The following is a 20,033-nucleotide window of genomic DNA, read 5'->3' on the forward strand; positions in this document are numbered from 1 at the left end:
AAAAAATAAACAAGTAACGGACCTACAGCTACAAAAAACAAGAGGGAATTCAATAAACAAACCAACAAAATAGATATCCCTTAGAAAAAGGACAAAAACACAGTAATGAAAGAAAACGGAGGATAGTAACCTTCCCGTTTTCTATTAGAGTGTGGGAAGCGCTGTCATGTCCCTCGGCGATCCGGTCAGGTCAGAACTATCACTTTTAGGAGACGAAAAATATGATTGCGTAACGATAATGACAGTGGCAGTGTGTTATTTTATTTATTATCTTCGTAAAGAACAATAGCAAATGGGTATTGGAGTCACGGTTGATTTTATGCAGAATGGTAATGTAGAGGTTTAATGTTTGTTCTCTGTTCACGCACGCGTACATATATACATTCACTTGGATGGTAATGCGCTGTGTGTGTGTGTGTGTGTGTGTGGTCATACATACACATCTGAACTCTGCGAAGGATGTTTGTACATACATTCTCTATTACAATAGCTAACCTAAAACGGACTCAGAGAGCTCGAAAAAAAAGAATGAAAATTGAACCTCATTCCCGTAATATTCAGTCTCAAGGTGAAGTACAAACCATTACGAGATTTAGTAACCAAACCTCCTTCTTCTTGGCCATAAATACTCTAACCTTCTGAGGTTTAAAGCACCCATTTTTGTCATTCTTTTTCTCCCTCGAGTGTTTAACTTAAACGCTGCACTCGCACTTTCTCTCGCCTCTACGCGTGTTTGGCGAGCTCTTCGTAAATGGACCATGATGTGCCAGCAACACGCATACACATGTACGCACGCACACGAGCGTACATCTACACATGAGAATCTCTTTACGGCGGTTTGCGATGGTCAGCTGTGATGCAATTGTGACGTCATTAATCTAGCGGTGACGTAAGTAATGACGTAAAAGGGTTTGGAAAATGTGAAAAGATACTGAAATGAAAAAAAAGGAGGGAGAGAATAAGCAATGACATTGGGGAGAGGGGGAGAAGAAAAAGAAAATGAAGGAGAAGGGGACGAACAAGAAGAAAAGAGAAAGGAGAACAACAAGAAGACAAACAAGGTGAAGGAAGGAAGGGAACCTAAAGGAAAAAATGAAGAATGAGGTTTAAGGGTAAGAATGAAAAGAAGAAGCAAGAGCTGGAGAAAGGGAGGTAGAAGCAGAGAGAAAATGTAATAATAGTAATAAGAATTATTACGATGAATAAACACATAGATAATAACAATAAATGAAAAGGAAGATTCGAAAGAAGATATGAAATAAAGAGAAGAAGGGAAGAGGGGGTTAAGAAGAAGACACGAAAATGGGAGAAGAAAATATTAAGGAGGAAGAAATGAAACAAATGAAGGAAGAGTCAGAAGAATAGAAAGGATGCAGAGAGAGAATGAGAAAGAAGAGAAGAGAGAAAGAGACAGACAGACAGAGAGAGAGAGAGAGAGAGAAAGGAAGAGAGGTAGTGGAGAAGACAATAGAGGGAGAGAGAAAGAGAGAGAGGGGAGAGGTAAAGAGGAAAGGAGACAGGAATGGACGGAGAGAGGAAGGGAGAGAAGGAAAGAGGGAGGGAGGGAGGGGGAAGGGAGAGGAGGCAGGGAAAGAGGAAGAAGAGAGAGGGAGGGAGGAAAGGGAGAAAGGGAGATAGGAAAGTAGAAAGAGAGGACAGGAAATTGAAAGACAATGATTGATTGATTCGAATAGGCAGAGAATCACATATATGTGTGTGTGTGTGAGTGTGTGTGTGTGTGCGCGCATACATATAAATGAAATGACAGACACAAGTACATAGAAAGCCAGGCACAGGATGCCAGACAGAAAGACAGACAGACAGAAACACAGAGAGAGGCAGAGAACGCGAACCAGACACCCAACCTACAAGAGAAACCCCCACCAAACAAACCCCGAGAAAGAGATAGAATCCCCTTAACCCTCCCACCCCACCCCACCCCTACACCTACCCACCTATCCCTCCTTCCAACCAAATCCTCCCCACTAATTACCTAGGGGTGGAGGAGGGGTGGGGGGAGGGGGAGGGGGACTACCCACCTACCCCCCCCCTCCAACCAAAACCCCCCCACTAATTACCTAGGGGTAGAGGAGGGGGAGGGGGAGGGGGACTACCCACCTGCTCCCCCCCTCCCCAACCAAACCCCCCCCCCCACTAATTACCTAGGGGTGGAGGAGGGGGAGGGGGAGTGGGACTACCCACCTACCCCCCCCTTCCCAACCAAAACCCCCCCACTAATTACCTAGGGGTGGGGGAGGAGGGGGGGAGGGGGGACTTTTCTCCTTGCACGGGTGGCGAAATCCCTGCGGTGGGCCACGGCGCCTCCGGTATATATAAGGCGGGCGACCCTCCTCTGAGCATCATAGCTTCTTCGGCTCCTTTGCAAACAACACCCGACCGCTGCCATGTCTGCTAAGGTTGGTGGATGACTTTGTTTATTTGTTTTGTCTTTTGTCGGGAGGGTGGGGTTGCCTTGTTTGTTTGTTTGTTTACTTTTATATCTGTTTATAGAAATTTTTGTCTTTTTTCTGTTCATTGCATACCTACTATCATTTAATTTTAGGGAGGATAATGTAATTTTTTTCTTAATAGGAGAGATAATAGTTGATGATCCGCATAAACTATAGAATTTATCATATATATATGGGGGTGTAATCCTCTTCAGGTGCAATCCTTTATGTGTAATCATGATCAGTTCTGAATAATTCTGTCATATTCTTGGATGATAGTCGTTTGGTTTAGTATATGTTCTATTAGGCAGAGGCAGTACCGTGAGGACAGTGAAACGCAGCCACAATAATAAAGAACAATTTGTAAACCATCGCTCTTCGATTTAGAGCGAGACCTCATCAGATAACTATGGAATAGTCTTGGTTTAGAGATTCGTTTTCATATGATCTATTGTTTCAGTGTATTAATATAGTATCGTCAGGATGTTATTCAGTCGAAAGACATTACACATACACACACACATCCAAAAAGATATTTTCTGATTTTCCTCTCTTTCTTTTCTTCTTTTCGTTCTTACTATCCGAGGAAGGCAGTTTCCTTTATTCTCCTTTACGTCCGAATGCTGGTCACGTTGGTCTGAGGCAATGATCGTGCCTCTTATTCACAAGTCTAAAAGAATGTGTTTGTTTCTTGCAGCTCGTCCTCCTGGTCGCCCTCGCGGCTCTGGCCTCCGCCGCCCCCCGTCCCGACTCTCCTCCCGTCTACGGCGCTCCTCCCCCGACCTACAAGCAGCCAGGAATGCCCTTCGAGTTCGCCTACGCCGTCAACGACGACTACTCAGGCAACAACTACGCCCACCAGGAGACCAGCGACGGCAAAGTCACCTCCGGATCCTACAGCGTGGCTCTTCCCGACGGCCGAACCGAGATCGTCGAATTCACCGCCGATCACGACAACGGCTACGTCGCCAACGTCATCTACGAGGGAGAGGCCTCGTACCCCGCCCCCGCCCCCTACCAACCCGCTCCATCCTACCCAGCTCCCCCACCCCCACCCACCTACGCCTAAACGCAACACCTAAACGCAAGCAGAACCTGGGCGGGACAACTCAATCATCGACCTGCAGATTCATACCCAAATCAACTCACGAACCCCACTGCGTCTTGCCTTAACCTCCCGGACCCAACCTCACCAAGTGCCATCCACCAGCGACTCATGAAGCTCTCTGACTCCCCGCTTCACTCCTGCAAGCACTCGTCCCGTCCGGCCCAGTCCCTGCTTGCTTTCCACGACGTCCCTCTCCATCCTTCCACATTCTTGCTGTTATGGTTTACAAAACTTTTTAATATATTCCTTATAGATATTTTTAACTCTTGTCATATTCAAAGTGCTCATAGACGACTGTCAATTGGCACTTTAGTCGTGTTAAATTATTCTTGTAAATAAAGGCATATTTACGAAAACTTGATCTTTTCAATGCATTTTTTCGTAATGACTAAATATGAAATGTATAAAAACTGCTTAAATTCATAGAGTTTACGAAATTCTGATTTTTTCACCTCGTCTCTCTCTCTCTCTCTCTCTCTCTCTCTCTCTCTCTCTCTCTCTCTCTCTCTCTCTCTCTCTCTTTCTCTCTCCATCACTTTGTACGTCTTATCTTGTTGCTTTTATGTGTTAAATGGAGAAAAATGCATCGGTGGCCTACATTTCTAATAAGATTAATGAGTGAGGAGACAGAAGATGGGAAATAGTTCAAACCGTATCAGAAAATTGATCCAACTCCCTTCCCAACAAAACCATGAAAATAAGAGCTTATATTTTTTCATAATCAATTATCATTGCTTATTTTGTATTTATAAGTGGCCACGATTTAAATCTTTTTATTTATAATTCACTAATAAAAGGGAAGTAACAAAATAAATTCGGACGCAATTTCGAGTTAACAGCTGAACCTCCAACGTCTGAGGTCTTTGTTCCGATCCGTCGTCACACCGTCACACACTATCCAAAATTAAATACATTTTTAACTGCAAAGCCTCTGGGATTTCATGAACGCACACCTTTAAAATAGAATAAGAATCTGTAAACTAATAAATAAAACTAGATGATAAACAGCGAAATAGATAGTCTCCCACGCTGAACCGAAGCCAGTCAAGAACCCGAAGATCGAAACACCGATGAAGCCGACCTGTGAACGAACGACCTCGACTTTTTTTGACGTAGTATTAGTATTATTGTTTGTAGTATCCTTTGTATCAGTATTCTAACCGCTGTCAATATCGCTCTAGTCTTAATCCTCATTATTATTGTTATTCACACTAATATATTGATTATCAATTTCATCATTATTATCTTCATTACTAATATTACTATCACTGTGATTATTACCACTGCCATTATCAAAATTATTATTATTATCATTATTATTATTATTAAAATTATCATTGTTGTTGTTATTATCATTATCATGATTATCATCATTATCATTATTACCGTTATTGTTACTGATAATATCATTGTTATCTTTATTATTATTAGCATAATCATTACCACTGTTATCATCATTATTATCGTCATTGTTATTATCATTATTATTATCATTGTTATTATCATTATTATCATTGTTATTATCATTATTATCATTATTATCAATAATACTATTCATATCTTTGTCATTATTAGCATTACTATTATATTTTATTATGATTACTATTGTCTTCATTATCATTATTTTTGTTATATTTTTTTTACTATTAATATTTTTTATTACTATCACGGATAGCATGATAGTTATCATTGTTATCATTATTAAGATCACTGTCAGAGGTAATAATCTGAGTATTAGAATTAATATTAGTACTATGGTTATCATCAGCGGCGTCATAATAACCATTATTGCTAATTTCTTTGAAATCATTATCATCCTGATCATTACCCTAGTTATTATCATAATGACAATAATCATTACTGTCATAACCTTTAAAGTATAATCTTATCATTACAATTACAATCGCCATCACTTTCACTATTTTCTCTGTCATTATCATTATTATAATAATTACCGCTAAAATGACTATCATAGAAATTATGGAAAAATGTTTGTATTGATCACTATCACAACTACGATAAACCTCAAAATCTTTTCGTATTGAAAAAAATCAGTATTATTATCGCGTCTATGTGTACCTACCTTCATTGCCATGTCCGCATCAAATATGTAAATAAAACATCACAAATATTGAATTAGCATCACCTAGATTATCGTTGTTAGTGATGTTGGCACTTACACTGCCGCCTTAATTTTACTATTCGCGAAAGCAGATCTCATTTACATTATTAGAAATTATTTCTCGCCGCTGCAGCCATCAATCATAACAATGACGTCACGACTTCCACCATGGCGGCGAGTATATAAAGGGCCTCCTCCTTCAGCCGAGCAACACAGCTCTCTCAGCTCCTTCGCAACCAACATCAACATGAGAGTGAGTGGCTCTTGTCTAGTCTTTCGAATTAATGCAATGGATATACTCTTTGGATGCATTTTTTGTTCTTTTGACCGTTACTTTATTTGGGTTTATAGTGACTGATAAAGTAAACTGTCCAGAACTTTATTCATTTTGTTTCAGTTTTTGGCATTTTCGTGCAAGAATTCTCATTTTTTCTCTCTCCTTTCATAATTTATTTTCACGTAACTTCTTAAGTTTCTTGCCTTACCAGTTTCCCTGTTGAGGCTGTGAGAACGATACAAGTCAGCATCACTCAGTTCCCTCACTGATTCCCGTCGTCCACACCCATTCCTGTGTCTTTCATGAGCCTGTCTCCCGCAGCTGATCGTCCTGGTGGGCGCCCTCGCGGCTCTGGCCTCCGCCGCCCCCCGTCCCGACTCTCCTCCCGTCTACGGCGCTCCTCCCCCGACCTACAAGCAGCCAGGAATGCCCTTCGAGTTCGCCTACGCCGTCAACGACGACTACTCAGGCAACAACTACGCCCACCAGGAGACCAGCGACGGCAAAGTCACCTCCGGATCCTACAGCGTGGCTCTTCCCGACGGCCGAACCGAGATCGTCGAATTCACCGCCGATCACGACAACGGCTACGTCGCCAACGTCATCTACGAGGGTGAGGCCTCATACCCCGCCCCCGCCCCCTACCACCCCGCTCCATCCTACCCAGCTCCCCCACCCCCACCCACCTACGCCTAAACGCACCACCTAAACGCAAGCAGAACCTGGGCGGGACAACTCAATCATCGACCTGCAGATTCATACCCAAAGCAACTCACGAACCCTACTGCGTCTTGCCTCAACCTCCTGGACCCAACCTCACCAAGTGCCATCCACCAGCGACTCATGAAGCTCCCTGACTCCCCGCTTCACTCCTGCAAGCACTCGTCCCGTCCGGCCCAGTCCCTGCTTGCTTTCCACGACGTCCCTCTCCATCCTTCCACATTCTTGCTGTTATGGTTTACAAAACTTTTTAATATATTCCTTATAGATATTTTTAACTCTTGTCATATTCAAAGTGCTCATAGACGACTGTCAATTGGCACTTTAGTCGTGTTAAATTATTCTTGTAAATAAAGGCATATTTACGAAAACTTGATCTTTTCAATGCATTTTTTCGTAATGACTAAATATGAAATGTATAAAAACTGCTTAAATTCATAGAGTTTACGAAATTCTGATTTTTTCACCTCGTCTCTCTCTCTCTCTCTCTCTCTCTCTCTCTCTCTCTCTCTCTCTCTCTCTCTCTCTCTCTCTCTCTCTCTCTTTCTCTCTCCATCACTTTGTACGTCTTATCTTGTTGTTTTGTGTTACATGGAGAAAAATGCATCGGTGGCCTTTATTTCTAACTAAATTAATGAGTGAGGAGACTTAGAAGATGGGAAATAGTCTAAACCGTATCAGAAAATTGATCCAACTCCCTTCCCAACAAAGCCATGAAAATACGAGCTTATATTTTTTCATGATCAATTATCATTGCTTATTGTGTATTTATCAGTGGCCACGATTTAAATCTTTTTATTTATAATTCACTAATAAAAGGGAAATAACAAAATAAATTCGGACGCAATTTCGAGTTAACAGCTGAACCTCCAACGTTTAAGGTCTTTGTTCCGATCCGTCGTCACACCGTCACACACTATCCAAAATTAAATACATTTTTAACTGCAAAGCCTCTGGGATTTCATGAACGCACCCCTTTAAAATACAATAAGAATCTGTAAAGTAATGAATAACATTAGATGATAAACAGCGAAATAGGTAGTCTCCCACGCCGAATCGAAGCCAGTCAAGAACCCGAAGATCGAAACACCGATGAATCCGACCTGTGAACGAACGACCTCGACTTTCTTTGACGTAGTATTAGTATTATTGTTTGTAGTATCCTTAGTATCTGTATTCTAACCGCTGTCAATATCGCTCTAGTCTTAATCCTCATTATTATTGTTATTCACACTAATATATTAATTATCAATTTCATCATTATCTTCATTAATAATATTACTATCACTGTGATTATTACCACTGCCATTATATGAATTATTATTATAATTATTATTAAAATTATCATTGTTGTTGTTATTATCATTATCATTATTATCATCATTATCATTATTACCGTTAGTGTTACTGTTAATATCATTGTTATCTTTATTATTATTAGCATAATCATTACCATTGTTATTATCATTATTATTATCATTGCTATTATCATTATTATTCTCATTGTTATTATCATTATTATCATTGTTATTATCATTATTATCATTATTATCATTAATACTATTCATATCTTTATTATTATTAGCATTACTATTATATTTTATTATGATTTCTATTGTCTTCATTATCATTATCATTATTTTTGTTATATTTTTTTTACTATTAACATTTTTTATTACTATCACGGATAGCATGATAGTTATCATTGTTATCATTATTAAGATCACTGTCAGAGGTAATAATCTGAGTATTAGAATTAATATTAGTATTATGGTTATCATCAGCGTCGTCATAATAACCATTATTGCTAATTTCTTTGAAATCATTATCATCCTGATTATTACCCTAGTTATCATCATAATGACGGTAATCATTACTGTCATAACCTTTAAAGTATAATTTTATCATTACAATTACAATCGCCATCACTTTCACTATTTTCTCTGTCATTATCATTATTATAATAATTACCGCTAAAATGACTATCATAGAAATTATGGAAAAATGTTTGTATTGATCACTATCACAACTACGATAAACCTCAAAATCTTTTCGTATTGAAAAAAATCAGTATTATTATCGCGTCTATGTGTACCTACCTTCATTGCCATGTCCGCATCAAATATGTAAATAAAACATCACAAATATTGAATTAGCATCACCTAGATTATCGTTGTTAGTGATGTTGGCACTTACACTGCCGCCTTAATTTTACTATTCGCGAAAGCAGATCTCATTTACATTATTAGAAATTATTTCTCGCCGCTGCAGCCATCAATCATAACAATGACGTCACGACTTCCACCATGGCGGCGAGTATATAAAGGGCCTCCTCCTTCAGCCGAGCATCACAGCTTTCTCAGCTCCTTCGCAACCAACATCAACATGAGAGTGAGTGGCTCTTGTCTAGTCTTTCGAATTAATGCAATGGATATAGTCTTTGGATGCATTTATTGTACTTTGACCGTTACTTTATATGGGTTTATAGTGACTGATAAAGTAAACTGTCTAGAACTTTATTCATTTTGTCTCAATTTTTGGCATTTTCGTGCATGGAGAATTCTCACGATATTTTTTTTCTTTTTTTCATGATCTATTTTCATGTAACTTCTAAACTTTCTTGCATTACCAATTTCCCTTGTTAGGCTGTGAGAACGATACAAGTCAGCATCACTCAGTTCCCTCACTGATTCCCGTCGTCTACACCCATTCCTGTCTTTCATGAGCCTGTCTCCCGCAGCTGATCGTCCTGGTGGGCGCCCTCGCGGCTCTGGCCTCCGCCGCCCCCCGTCCCGACTCTCCTCCCGTCTACGGCGCTCCTCCCCCGACCTACAAGCAGCCAGGAATGCCCTTCGAGTTCGCCTACGCCGTCAACGACGACTACTCAGGCAACAACTACGCCCACCAGGAGACCAGCGACGGCAAAGTCACCTCCGGATCCTACAGCGTGGCTCTTCCCGACGGCCGAACCGAGATCGTCGAATTCACCGCCGATCACGACAACGGCTACGTCGCCAACGTCATCTACGAGGGTGAGGCCTCGTACCCCGCCCCCGCCCCCTACCACCCCGCTCCATCCTACCCAGCTCCCCCACCCCCACCCACCTACGCCTAAACGCACCACCTAAACGCAAGCAGAACCTGGGCGGGACAACTCAACCATCGACCTGCAGATTCATTCCCAAATCAACTCACGAACCCCACTGCGTCTTGCCTCAACCTCCCGGACCCAACCTCACCAAGTGCCATCCACCAGCGACTCATGAAGCTCTCTGACTCCCCGCTTCACTCCTGCAAGCACTCGTCCCGTCCGGCCCAGTCCCTGCTTGCTTTCCACGACGTCCCTCTCCATCCTTCAACATTCTTGCTGTTATGGTTTACAAGACTTTTTGATATATTCCTTCGAGATATTTTTAACTCTTGCCATATTCAAAGTGCTCATAGACGACTGTCAATTGGCACTTTAGTTGTGATAAATTATTCTTGTAAATAAAAGCATGTATACCAAAACTATCTTTTCAAATCAAAATTTACCTTAAAGTCTGGATCCGAAATTTGTTGAACAGAGATACTTACTGAGTATGTTTTACCATGAACTGAATCTAACAGTGTGTCTCTGTCTTTCTCTCTGTCCTTTCTTAATTCTTTCCAAACATATTCATTCTGAGCAGAAAATCCCGAGATGATACTTGACGCAATATATAAGTGGTTCCCCCTTTTTCGTTCTGTCCCCTGACCATTATATAATATCCTTGGCCCCATTCAGTGTCTGTCGTCTTTCCAGATTCAGTTATTACTAGTTATGAACAGTGTAATTGTATCAGTAGCTATAAGACAAGAACGCTTTATGGAAAGATTCTAAGTCATTGATATGCTATATGCAGGTACTGCAGGTGAGATAAAATTCAGCTTAATTCGACCTCATAATTTCCATATTAGTCCATGGCCCCCAAGAAGGTACCCCGTGGCTGGGAATCAATCATATCATTATAAAACAAGTCAGTTTTCAGGCGAGAAAGATGTTTGTTATATCTTTATAAGAGAAATAGAGAATATGTATTATAGGGTTTCCCAACCTGGGGGCCATTGCTCCCAGGGGGCCACAGGGTACTTTCTGGAGGCCCATGGACCAGTATGAAAATTATGACGTCGAATTAAACTGAATTTTATCTCACATACAGTCCTTACGTATAATCATTTCTCACATATCAATGAATTGGAATCTTTTCATAAAGTGTTCTTATCTTATAGCTACTGACACAGTTACACTATTCATAAGTAGAAGTAACAATCTGAAAAGACGACAGTCACTGAACGGGGCCATGGAGACAGTGCTCGGGGCCATATTATCATGGCTATTATATCTAATAATTATTATTATTACTATTACTTTTGTTATTGTTGTATTTTTATCATCATTATTATCTTCATATATATAATTAAGATTATTAAAATCATATATATTTTTTAAATTCTCTACCGTTGCCATGGTTATTATCATTATTTATCTATTATTATTATCATTATTGTCATTATCACCAATTATCATTACTATCATCATTATTATCATTACTATTATTGTTGTTATTATCATTTCGTTATCATCCTTATCATTACTATTATAATTATTATTGTTATTATCATATTGTTATTACTACCATTGTTATTATTGTTTACTGTTACCATTATTTTTTTGTTTTGTTTTTTATTATTATTATTTCTATTATTATTATTGTATTTGTTGAACTTGTTGTCATTTTCAGCACGATCATTATTATCATTTCCATAATTCCTGTTATTCTCATTCTTGTTATTATCATTATTGATATTGTTATCACTATGATTATGATCAGTCTGGTTATTATCATTACCATTAGTATAATAATTACTACCATTATGTAACTTTATTTCTTATCATTATCATTACTATTACTGTTGTCATCATTGCTTTTGTTATTATTGTCATTACCGTCATTGTCATTATTTCGGTATCATCACCATGCTAATTATTAGTTATAAGTGTTATCACTACAGTAATTACTAATATCATGATTATAAATATCACCTACAGTATTGTTTTTAGTGATGTGGATGATTGCACTACAACCATATGACGCAAAAACAAGTCTCATTTACATTAGAAATCTATTTCTTGCCGCTAAAACCATCAATCATAATAATGACGTCACGACTTCCACCATGGCGGCGAGTATATAAAGGGCCTCCTCCTTCTGCCGAGCATCACAGCTTTCTTAGCTCCAACGCAACCAACATCAACATGAGAGTGAGTGGCTCTTGTCTAGTCTTTCAAATTAATGCAATGGATATAGTCTTTGGATGCATTTATTGTACTTTGACCATTACTTTATATGGGTTTATAGTGACTGATATAGTAAACTGTCTAGAACTTTATTAATTTTGTCTCAATTTTTGGCATTTTCGTGCAAGGAGAATTCTCACGATTTTTTTTTCTTTTAATTTATTATCACGTAACTTCTTAAGTTTCTTGCCTTACCAATTTCCCTGGTGAGGCTGTGAGAACGATACAAGTCAGAATCACTCAGTTCCCTCACTGATTCCCGTCGTCCACACCCATTCCTGTGTCTTTCATGAGCCTGTCTCCCGCAGCTGATCGTCCTGGTGGGCGCCCTCGCGGCTCTGGCCTCCGCCGCCCCCCGTCCCGACTCTCCTCCCGTCTACGGCGCTCCTCCCCCGACCTACAAGCAGCCAGGAATGCCCTTCGAGTTCGCCTACGCCGTCAACGACGACTACTCAGGCAACAACTACGCCCACCAGGAGACCAGCGACGGTCACGTCACCTCCGGATCCTACAGCGTGGCTCTTCCCGACGGCCGAACCGAGATCGTCGAATTCACCGCCGATCACGACAACGGCTATGTCGCCAACGTCATCTACGAGGGAGAGGCCTCGTACCCCGCCCCCGCCCCCTACCAACCCGCTCCATCCTACCCAGCTCCCCCACCCCCACCCACCTACGCCTAAGCTAGCCACCTAAACGCAAGCAGAACCTGGGCGGGACAACTCAATCATCGACCTGCAGATTCATACCCAAATCAACCCAAACGAACCCCATTTTGTCTTGGCTCAACCTCCGGGTCCCAAGCTCACCAAGTGCCATCCACCAGCGACTCATGAAGCTCTCTGACTCCCCGCTTCACTCCTGCAAGCACTCGTCCCGTCCGACCCAGTCCCTGCTTGCTTTCCACGACGTCCCTCTCCATCCTTCCACATTCTTGCTGTTATGGTTTTCAAGACTTTTTAATATATACCTTCGAGATATTTTCAACTCTTGCCATATTCAAAGTGCTCATAGACGACTGTCAATTGGCACTTTAGTTGTGATAAATCATTCTTGTAAATAAAAGCATGTATACCAAAACTATCTTTTCAAATCAAAATTTACCTTAAAGTCTGGATCCGGAATTTGTTGAACAGAGCTACTTACTGAGTATATTTTATCATGTACTGAATCTAATAGTGTGTCTCTGTCTTTCTCTCTGTCCTTTCTTAATTCTTTCCAAACATGTTCATTCTGAGCAGAAAATCCCGAGATGACACGACGCAATATATAAGTGGTTCTCCCTTTTTCGTTCTGTCCCCTGACCATTATATAATATCCTGGGCCCCATTCAGTGTCTGTTGTCTTTCCAGATTCAGTTATTACTAGTTATAATAGTATAATTGTATCAGTAGCTATAAGACAAGAACGCTTTATGGAAAGATTCTAAGTCATTGATATGCTATATGCAGGTACTGCATAGAGATAAAATTCAGCTTAATTCCACTTCAAATTTTTCATATTGGTCCATGGCCCCCAAGAAGGAACCCCGTGGCTGGGAACCCTTCTTGTAGACTTTGTTATTTGTCACCAATTTTTTTTTTTCTTTTTTTTTTTTTTTTTTTTTTTTTTTACTGGAGTGCGTTAGTGAATTTCAGAGGCTTTGCGGTGAAGAATATTTTCCGTTCTGGACGATGTGTGGCGATCGACGAAACGGAACGAGGGCTCAGGCGACGGGTGTTCAGGAGTTGATTTAATGGTAAATTATAGATAGTGATGAATGGATAAATAATGACAGATGGATAAAAGAAATAGAAGAAATAGAAAGAAATAGAAGTTCGTTTTCCAGTAGGCAGTAATGGAGGAGGAAAAGATACATTTTCTAACTGGACTATGTAGAATATCATTTTCAGTCTCCATCTACTCATTCATCAGAAATGCCACGTTGCATGCCATCGGTGTGATTTTTCTCCATGCTACCAATGCCCGAGAGAGCATTCGAAGCATTATAGACCAACCATTTCGATAGAGGCGAAAGCAATTAGTACTGGCAGGTGCGATGCATGTACTGCTTCGAAATAGCTTGTTACAGGTAATCAATCATATTAGTATAAAACAAGACAGCTTTCAGAGAAAGATGTTTGTTATATCTTTATAAGAGAAATAAAGAACATGTATTGTAGGGTTTCCCAACCTGGGATCCATGGCTCCCAGGGGCCCTCGGGGTGTTTTCTAGGGGCCCATGGACCAATATGAAAATTATGATGTCGAATTAAACTGAATTTTATCTTACAGACAGTACTTACATGTAATCATTTCTCACATATCAATAAATTGGAATCTTTCCATAAAATTTTGTTGTCCTAAAGCTCCTGACACCATTACACTATTCATAACTGGATATAACCGAATCTGAAAAGACGACAGCCACTCAACGGGGCCTTGGAGATTATATATTGGCCAGGGCCACCGAATGATAATAATAAAGAAGACTAGACAATAAACATCGAAATAGCTTCCCTCGCCGAACCGAAGCCAGTCAGGAACCCAAAGTTCAAAACACCGAAACTCGTTTCGACCCGTGAATGAGCGGCTTCGTGTTTAGCTTGACGTGGAAATGGTATTCGTAGTTGTAGTAGTAATATTGTTATTCATATCATTACCGTTATTATCATTATCGTCATTAACTTTATCATCACTGATATTATCGTTTTTATCATGGCTCTTTTATCTAATTATTATTACTACCATTACTATTGTTATTGTACTTTTATAATCATATCATTATTTTCACTATCTTAATTGTCATTTTTACCATTCTCTTTATCATTATCATTATCCTGATCCACACTAAAATGACTATCAAGCATTATCATCACTATCAACATCATCAAATTGCATCCGTATTGACTGAATGAGAACTATCAATATTACACTTATGTATGCCTGCCTTCACTGCCATGCTTGCATTCCACACCGTTTACAAAAATTCATCACTAATATACCTATACAGAATCATTATCACCTACAGTATTGTTTTTAGTGATGAGGGTGATTACACTACAACCATATTTCGTAAAAGTAAGTCTCATTTACATTAGAAATCTATTTCTCATCACTGTAGCCGTCAATCATAATAATGACGTCACGACTTCCACCATGGAGGCGAGTATATAAGGGGCCTCCTCCTTCTGCCGAGCATCACAGCTTTCTTAGCTCCAACGCAACTAACTTCAACATGAGAGTGAGTGGCTCTTGTCTAGTGTTTTGAATTATTGCAGTTGATATACTCTTTGGATACAGTTTCTTTTTGCAATATGATTTGTCTGTGAGGTTTATAGAGTATGATATAGTAAACTCTATTTTCTCTCTCTCTCTCTCTCTCTCTTTCTTTCCTTTTTTTTTTTTTTTTTACTGTTTCATTTTTTGCTAGGGGAATTGTTAGATGCCAATCTACAATAACCTGTTGCAAATCTTGTCATTTCTTTCCTTACCAATTTCTCTGGTGGGACTGTGAGAACGATACAAGTCAGAATCACTCGGTTCCCTCACTGATTCCCGTCGTCCACACCCATTCCTGTGTCTTTCATGAGCCTGTCTCCCGCAGCTGATCGTCCTGGTGGGCGCCCTCGCGGCTCTGGCCTCCGCCGCCCCCCGTCCCGACTCTCCTCCCGTCTACGGCGCTCCTCCCCCGACCTACAAGCAGCCAGGAATGCCCTTCGAGTTCGCCTACGCCGTCAACGACGACTACTCAGGCAACAACTACGCCCACCAGGAGACCAGCGACGGCAAAGTCACCTCCGGATCCTACAGCGTGGCTCTTCCCGACGGCCGAACCGAGATCGTCGAATTCACCGCCGATCATGACAACGGCTACGTCGCCAACGTCATCTACGAGGGAGAGGCCTCGTACCCCGCCCCCGCCCCCTACCAACCCGCTCCATCATACCCAGCTCCCCCACCCCCACCCACCTACGCCTAAACGCACCACCTAAACGCAAGCAGAACCTGGGCGGAACAACTCAATCATCGACCTGCAGATTCATACCCAAATCAACTCACGAACCCTACTGCGTCTTCCCTCCCGGTCCCAACCTCACCAAGTGCCATCCACCAGCGACTCATGAAGCTCTCTGACTCCCCGCTTCACTCCTGCAAGCACTCGTCCCGTCCGGCCCAGTCCCTGCTTGCTTTCCACGACGTCCCTCTCCATCCTTCCACATTCTTGCTGTTATGGTTTACAAGACTTTTTAATATATTCCTTCGAGATATTTTCAACTCTTGCCATATTCAAAGTGCTCATAGACGACTGTCAATTGGCACTTTAGTTGTGATAAAATATTCTTGTAAATAAAAGCATGTATACCACAATTATCTTTTCAAATCAAAATTTACCTTAAAGTCTGGATCCGAAATTTGTTGAACAGAGATACTTACTGAGTATGTTTTACCATGTACTGAATCTAACAGTGTCTCTGTCTTTCTCTCTGTCCTTTCTTAATTCTTTCCAAACATGTTCATTCTGAGCAGAAAATCCCGAGATGACACTTGACGCAATATATAAGTGGTTCCCCCTTTTTCGTTCTGTCCCCTGCCCATTATATAATATCCTTGGCCCCATTCAGTGTCTGTCGTCTTTCCAGATTCAGTTATTACTAGTTATAATAGTATAATTGTATCAGTAGCTATAAGACAAGAACGCTTTATGGAAAGATTCTAAGTCATTGATATGCTATATGCAGGTACTGCATAGAGATAAAATTCAGCTTAATTCGACCTCAAAATTTTCATATTGGTCCATGGCCCCCAAGAAGGAACCCCGTGGCTGGGAACCCTTCTTGTAGACTTTGTTATTTGTCACCATTTTTTTTTTTTTTCTTTTTTTTTCTTCTTCTTTTTTTTTTTTTTTTTTTTTTTTTACTGGAGTGCGTTAGTGAATTTCAGAGGCTTTGCGGTGAAGAATATTTTCCGTTCTGGACGATGTGTGACGATCGACGAAACGGAACGAGAGCTCAGGCGACGGGTGTTCAGGAGTTGATTTCGGAATTGCGTCGAGCGTAGTTATTTTTATGAATTAGAAATAAAAATGGTAAATTATAGATAGTGATGAGTGGATAAATAATGACAGATGGATAAAAGTAATAGAAGTTCGTTTTCCAGTAGCCAGTAATGGAGGAGGAAAAGATACATTTTCTAACTGGACTATGTAGAATATCATTTTCAGTCTCCATCTACTCATTCATCAGAAATGCCACGTTGCATGCCATCGGTGTGATTTTTCTCCATGCTACCAATGCCCGAGAGAGCATTCGAAGCATTATAGACCAACCATTTCGATAGAGGCGAAAGCAATTAGTACTGGCAGGTGCGATGCATGTACTGCTTCGAAATAGCTTGTTACAGGTAATCAATCATATTAGTATAAAACAAGACAGCTTTCAGAGAAAGATGTTTGTTATATCTTTATAAGAGAAATAAAGAACATGTATTGTAGGGTTTCCCAACCTGGGATCCATGGCTCCCAGGGGCCCTCGGGGTGTTTTCTAGGGGCCCATGGACCAATATGGAAATTATGATGTCGAATTAAACTGAATTTTAACACAGACAGTACTTACATGTAATCATTTCTCACATATCAATAAATTGGAATCTTTCCATATTTTTTTTTTTTTTTTCTTCTTGTCCTAAAGCTCCTGACACCATTACACTATTCATAACTGGATATAACCGAATCTGAAAAGACGACAGCCACTCAACGGGGCCTTGGAGATTATATATTGGCCAGGGCCACCGAATGATAATAATAAAGAAGACTAGACAATAAACATCGAAATAGCTTCCCTCGCCGAACCGAAGCCAGTCATGAACCCAAAGTTCAAAACACCGAAACTCGTTTCGACCCGTGAATGAGCGGCTTCGTGTTTAGCTTGACGTGGAAATGGTATTCGTAGTTGTAGTAGTAATATTGTTATTCATATCATTACCGTTATTATCATTATCGTCATTAACTTTATCATCACTGATATTATCGTTATTAACATGGCTCTTTTATCTAATTATTATTACTATCATTACTATTATTATTGTTGTACTTTTATAATCATATCATTATCACTATCTTAATCGTCATTTTTAGCATTATCTCTATCATTATCATTATCGTAATCCACACTAAAACGACTATCAAGCATGATCATCACTATCAGCATCATCAAATTGCATCCGTATTGACTGAATGAGAATTATCAATATTACACTTATGTATGCCTGCCTTCACTGCCATGCTTGCATTCCACATCGTTTACAAAATTCATCACTAATATACCGATACAGAATCATTATCACCTACAGTATTGTTTTTAGTGATGTGGGTGATCGCACTACAACCATATGACGCAAAAACAAGTCTCATTTACATTAGAAATCTATTTCTTGCCGCTAAAACCATCAATCATAATAATGACGTCACGACTTCCACCATGGCGGCGAGTATATAAAGGGTCTCCTCCTTCAGCCGAGCAACACAGCTTTCTTAGCTCCAACGCAACTAACATCAACATGAGAGTGAGTGGCTCTTGTCTAGTCTTTTGTATTATTGCAGTTGATATACTCTTTGGATACATTTTCATTCTGCAATATGACTTGTCTGTGAGGTTTATAGAGTATGATGTAGTAAACAGTCTATTCTCTCTCTCTCTCTCTCTCTCTCTCTTTTTTTTTTTTTTTTTTTTTTTGTACTGTTGCATTTTCTTGCTGGGGGAATTGTTAGATGCCAATCTACAACAACCTGTTGCAAATCTTGTCATTTCTTGCCTTACCAATTTCCCTTGTGAGGCTGTGAGAACGATTCAAGTCAGAATGACTCAGTTCCCTCACCGATTCCCCTCGTCCACACCCATTCCTGTGTCTTTCATGAGCCTGTCTCCCGCAGCTGATCGTCCTGGTGGGCGCCCTCGCGGCTCTGGCCTCCGCCGCCCCCCGTCCCGACTCTCCTCCCGTCTACGGCGCTCCTCCCCCGACCTACAAGCAGCCAGGAATGCCCTTCGAGTTCGCCTACGCCGTCAACGACGACTACTCAGGCAACAACTACGCCCACCAGGAGACCAGCGACGGTCACGTCACCTCCGGATCCTACAGCGTGGCTCTTCCCGACGGCCGAACCGAGATCGTCGAATTCACCGCCGATCACGACAACGGCTACGTCGCCAACGTCATCTACGAGGGAGAGGCCTCGTACCCCGCCCCCGCCCCTTACCAACCCGCTCCATCCTACCCAGCTCCCCCACCCCCACCCACCTACGCCTAAACGCACCACACTAACGCAAGGTCATCGGTAAAGCCCAAAGCATGAAACTGAAAAATCCCAAAGTCAAAACCCAACTTTGTATTTTCTTGCTTGATTTTTTCGCAAGTTCATCATAACTCCATGACCTCTACTCATCCATAAACTTCCTTGTTGTTACGTTTGTAATACATTCACTCTGTAACTATTGCCATATGTAAAGTGCTGACGGACGGATGTCATTTGGCACTTTAGTTATGTTAAGTTATTCTTGTAAATAAAGGCAGATTTACGAAAACCTTGATTTATAATTTTGACCAGTGCTGAATTCACCTGTATGTTTCTCTCTCATACACTCTGTCTCCCTCTTTCTATTTCTCCATTTCTTCCTCCTTTTCTTAATCTCTACCAGTTTGTTACTTCCATGAAGCAGTATATCTTTGTAAAGGAAACTTTTCCAATGCTCAATACAGTCAATAGTTTTTTAGTAATGTTTCCCTTGATCCTCCGCTGCGAAGATCTGAAATATTATCTCCTTTTTCATATTCAGTATTTTTTTTTCTGACACGCTTATCGCTGCAATAGTACTACTTGTATCTCTGCATCTATCTTTACTTGTCAGGTTCATTCAGAATAGTATATATCACATCCAAAAATCTCGATATAATTTGTCGTCGCTCGAAATATTTTAGCAATAAGCTGTTACGTCATGTTCTCTGTTCCATGTGTCTGCAACAGCAAGATGCACTACATTAGTTGCGTAGATCGTTCCATA

The 20,033-nt window shown here is 40.6% G+C and overlaps 6 protein-coding genes across 6 annotated transcripts; all 6 read left to right on the forward strand.

The window, feature by feature from the left end:
- Positions 1-2,357: 2,357 nt before the first annotated feature.
- LOC113828481 (cuticle protein 7) lies at positions 2,358-3,914 on the forward strand. The gene is made up of 2 exons (XM_027381463.2): positions 2,358-2,417; positions 3,148-3,914. The coding sequence occupies exons 1-2, from the start codon at positions 2,406-2,408 to the stop codon at positions 3,517-3,519; spliced, it is 384 nt and encodes a 127-aa protein (XP_027237264.2). The 5' UTR covers positions 2,358-2,405; the 3' UTR covers positions 3,520-3,914.
- Positions 3,915-5,809: 1,895 nt separating this feature from the next.
- Positions 5,810-7,048, forward strand: LOC138863267 (cuticle protein 7-like). The gene is made up of 2 exons (XM_070127453.1): positions 5,810-5,933; positions 6,279-7,048. Exons 1-2 carry the CDS (start codon positions 5,829-5,831, stop codon positions 6,651-6,653), a joined length of 480 nt encoding a protein of 159 aa, XP_069983554.1. The 5' UTR covers positions 5,810-5,828; the 3' UTR covers positions 6,654-7,048.
- A 1,930-nt stretch (positions 7,049-8,978) lies between these two features.
- On the forward strand, positions 8,979-10,203 carry LOC113828484 (cuticle protein 7-like). The gene is made up of 2 exons (XM_070127462.1): positions 8,979-9,068; positions 9,418-10,203. The coding sequence occupies exons 1-2, from the start codon at positions 9,063-9,065 to the stop codon at positions 9,790-9,792; spliced, it is 381 nt and encodes a 126-aa protein (XP_069983563.1). The 5' UTR covers positions 8,979-9,062; the 3' UTR covers positions 9,793-10,203.
- Positions 10,204-11,881: 1,678 nt separating this feature from the next.
- LOC138863295 (cuticle protein 7-like) lies at positions 11,882-13,056 on the forward strand. The gene is made up of 2 exons (XM_070127483.1): positions 11,882-11,961; positions 12,306-13,056. Exons 1-2 carry the CDS (start codon positions 11,956-11,958, stop codon positions 12,678-12,680), a joined length of 381 nt encoding a protein of 126 aa, XP_069983584.1. The 5' UTR covers positions 11,882-11,955; the 3' UTR covers positions 12,681-13,056.
- Positions 13,057-15,193: 2,137 nt separating this feature from the next.
- Positions 15,194-16,348, forward strand: LOC138863281 (cuticle protein 7-like). The gene is made up of 2 exons (XM_070127469.1): positions 15,194-15,220; positions 15,584-16,348. Exons 1-2 carry the CDS (start codon positions 15,215-15,217, stop codon positions 15,956-15,958), a joined length of 381 nt encoding a protein of 126 aa, XP_069983570.1. The 5' UTR covers positions 15,194-15,214; the 3' UTR covers positions 15,959-16,348.
- A 2,165-nt stretch (positions 16,349-18,513) lies between these two features.
- Positions 18,514-19,556, forward strand: LOC113828485 (cuticle protein 7-like). The gene is made up of 2 exons (XM_027381465.2): positions 18,514-18,540; positions 18,908-19,556. The coding sequence occupies exons 1-2, from the start codon at positions 18,535-18,537 to the stop codon at positions 19,280-19,282; spliced, it is 381 nt and encodes a 126-aa protein (XP_027237266.2). The 5' UTR covers positions 18,514-18,534; the 3' UTR covers positions 19,283-19,556.
- Positions 19,557-20,033: the final 477 nt, after the last annotated feature.

Source organism: Penaeus vannamei, chromosome 2, assembly GCF_042767895.1.
Source record: "Penaeus vannamei isolate JL-2024 chromosome 2, ASM4276789v1, whole genome shotgun sequence".
Lineage (NCBI taxonomy): Eukaryota > Metazoa > Arthropoda > Malacostraca > Decapoda > Penaeidae > Penaeus > Penaeus vannamei.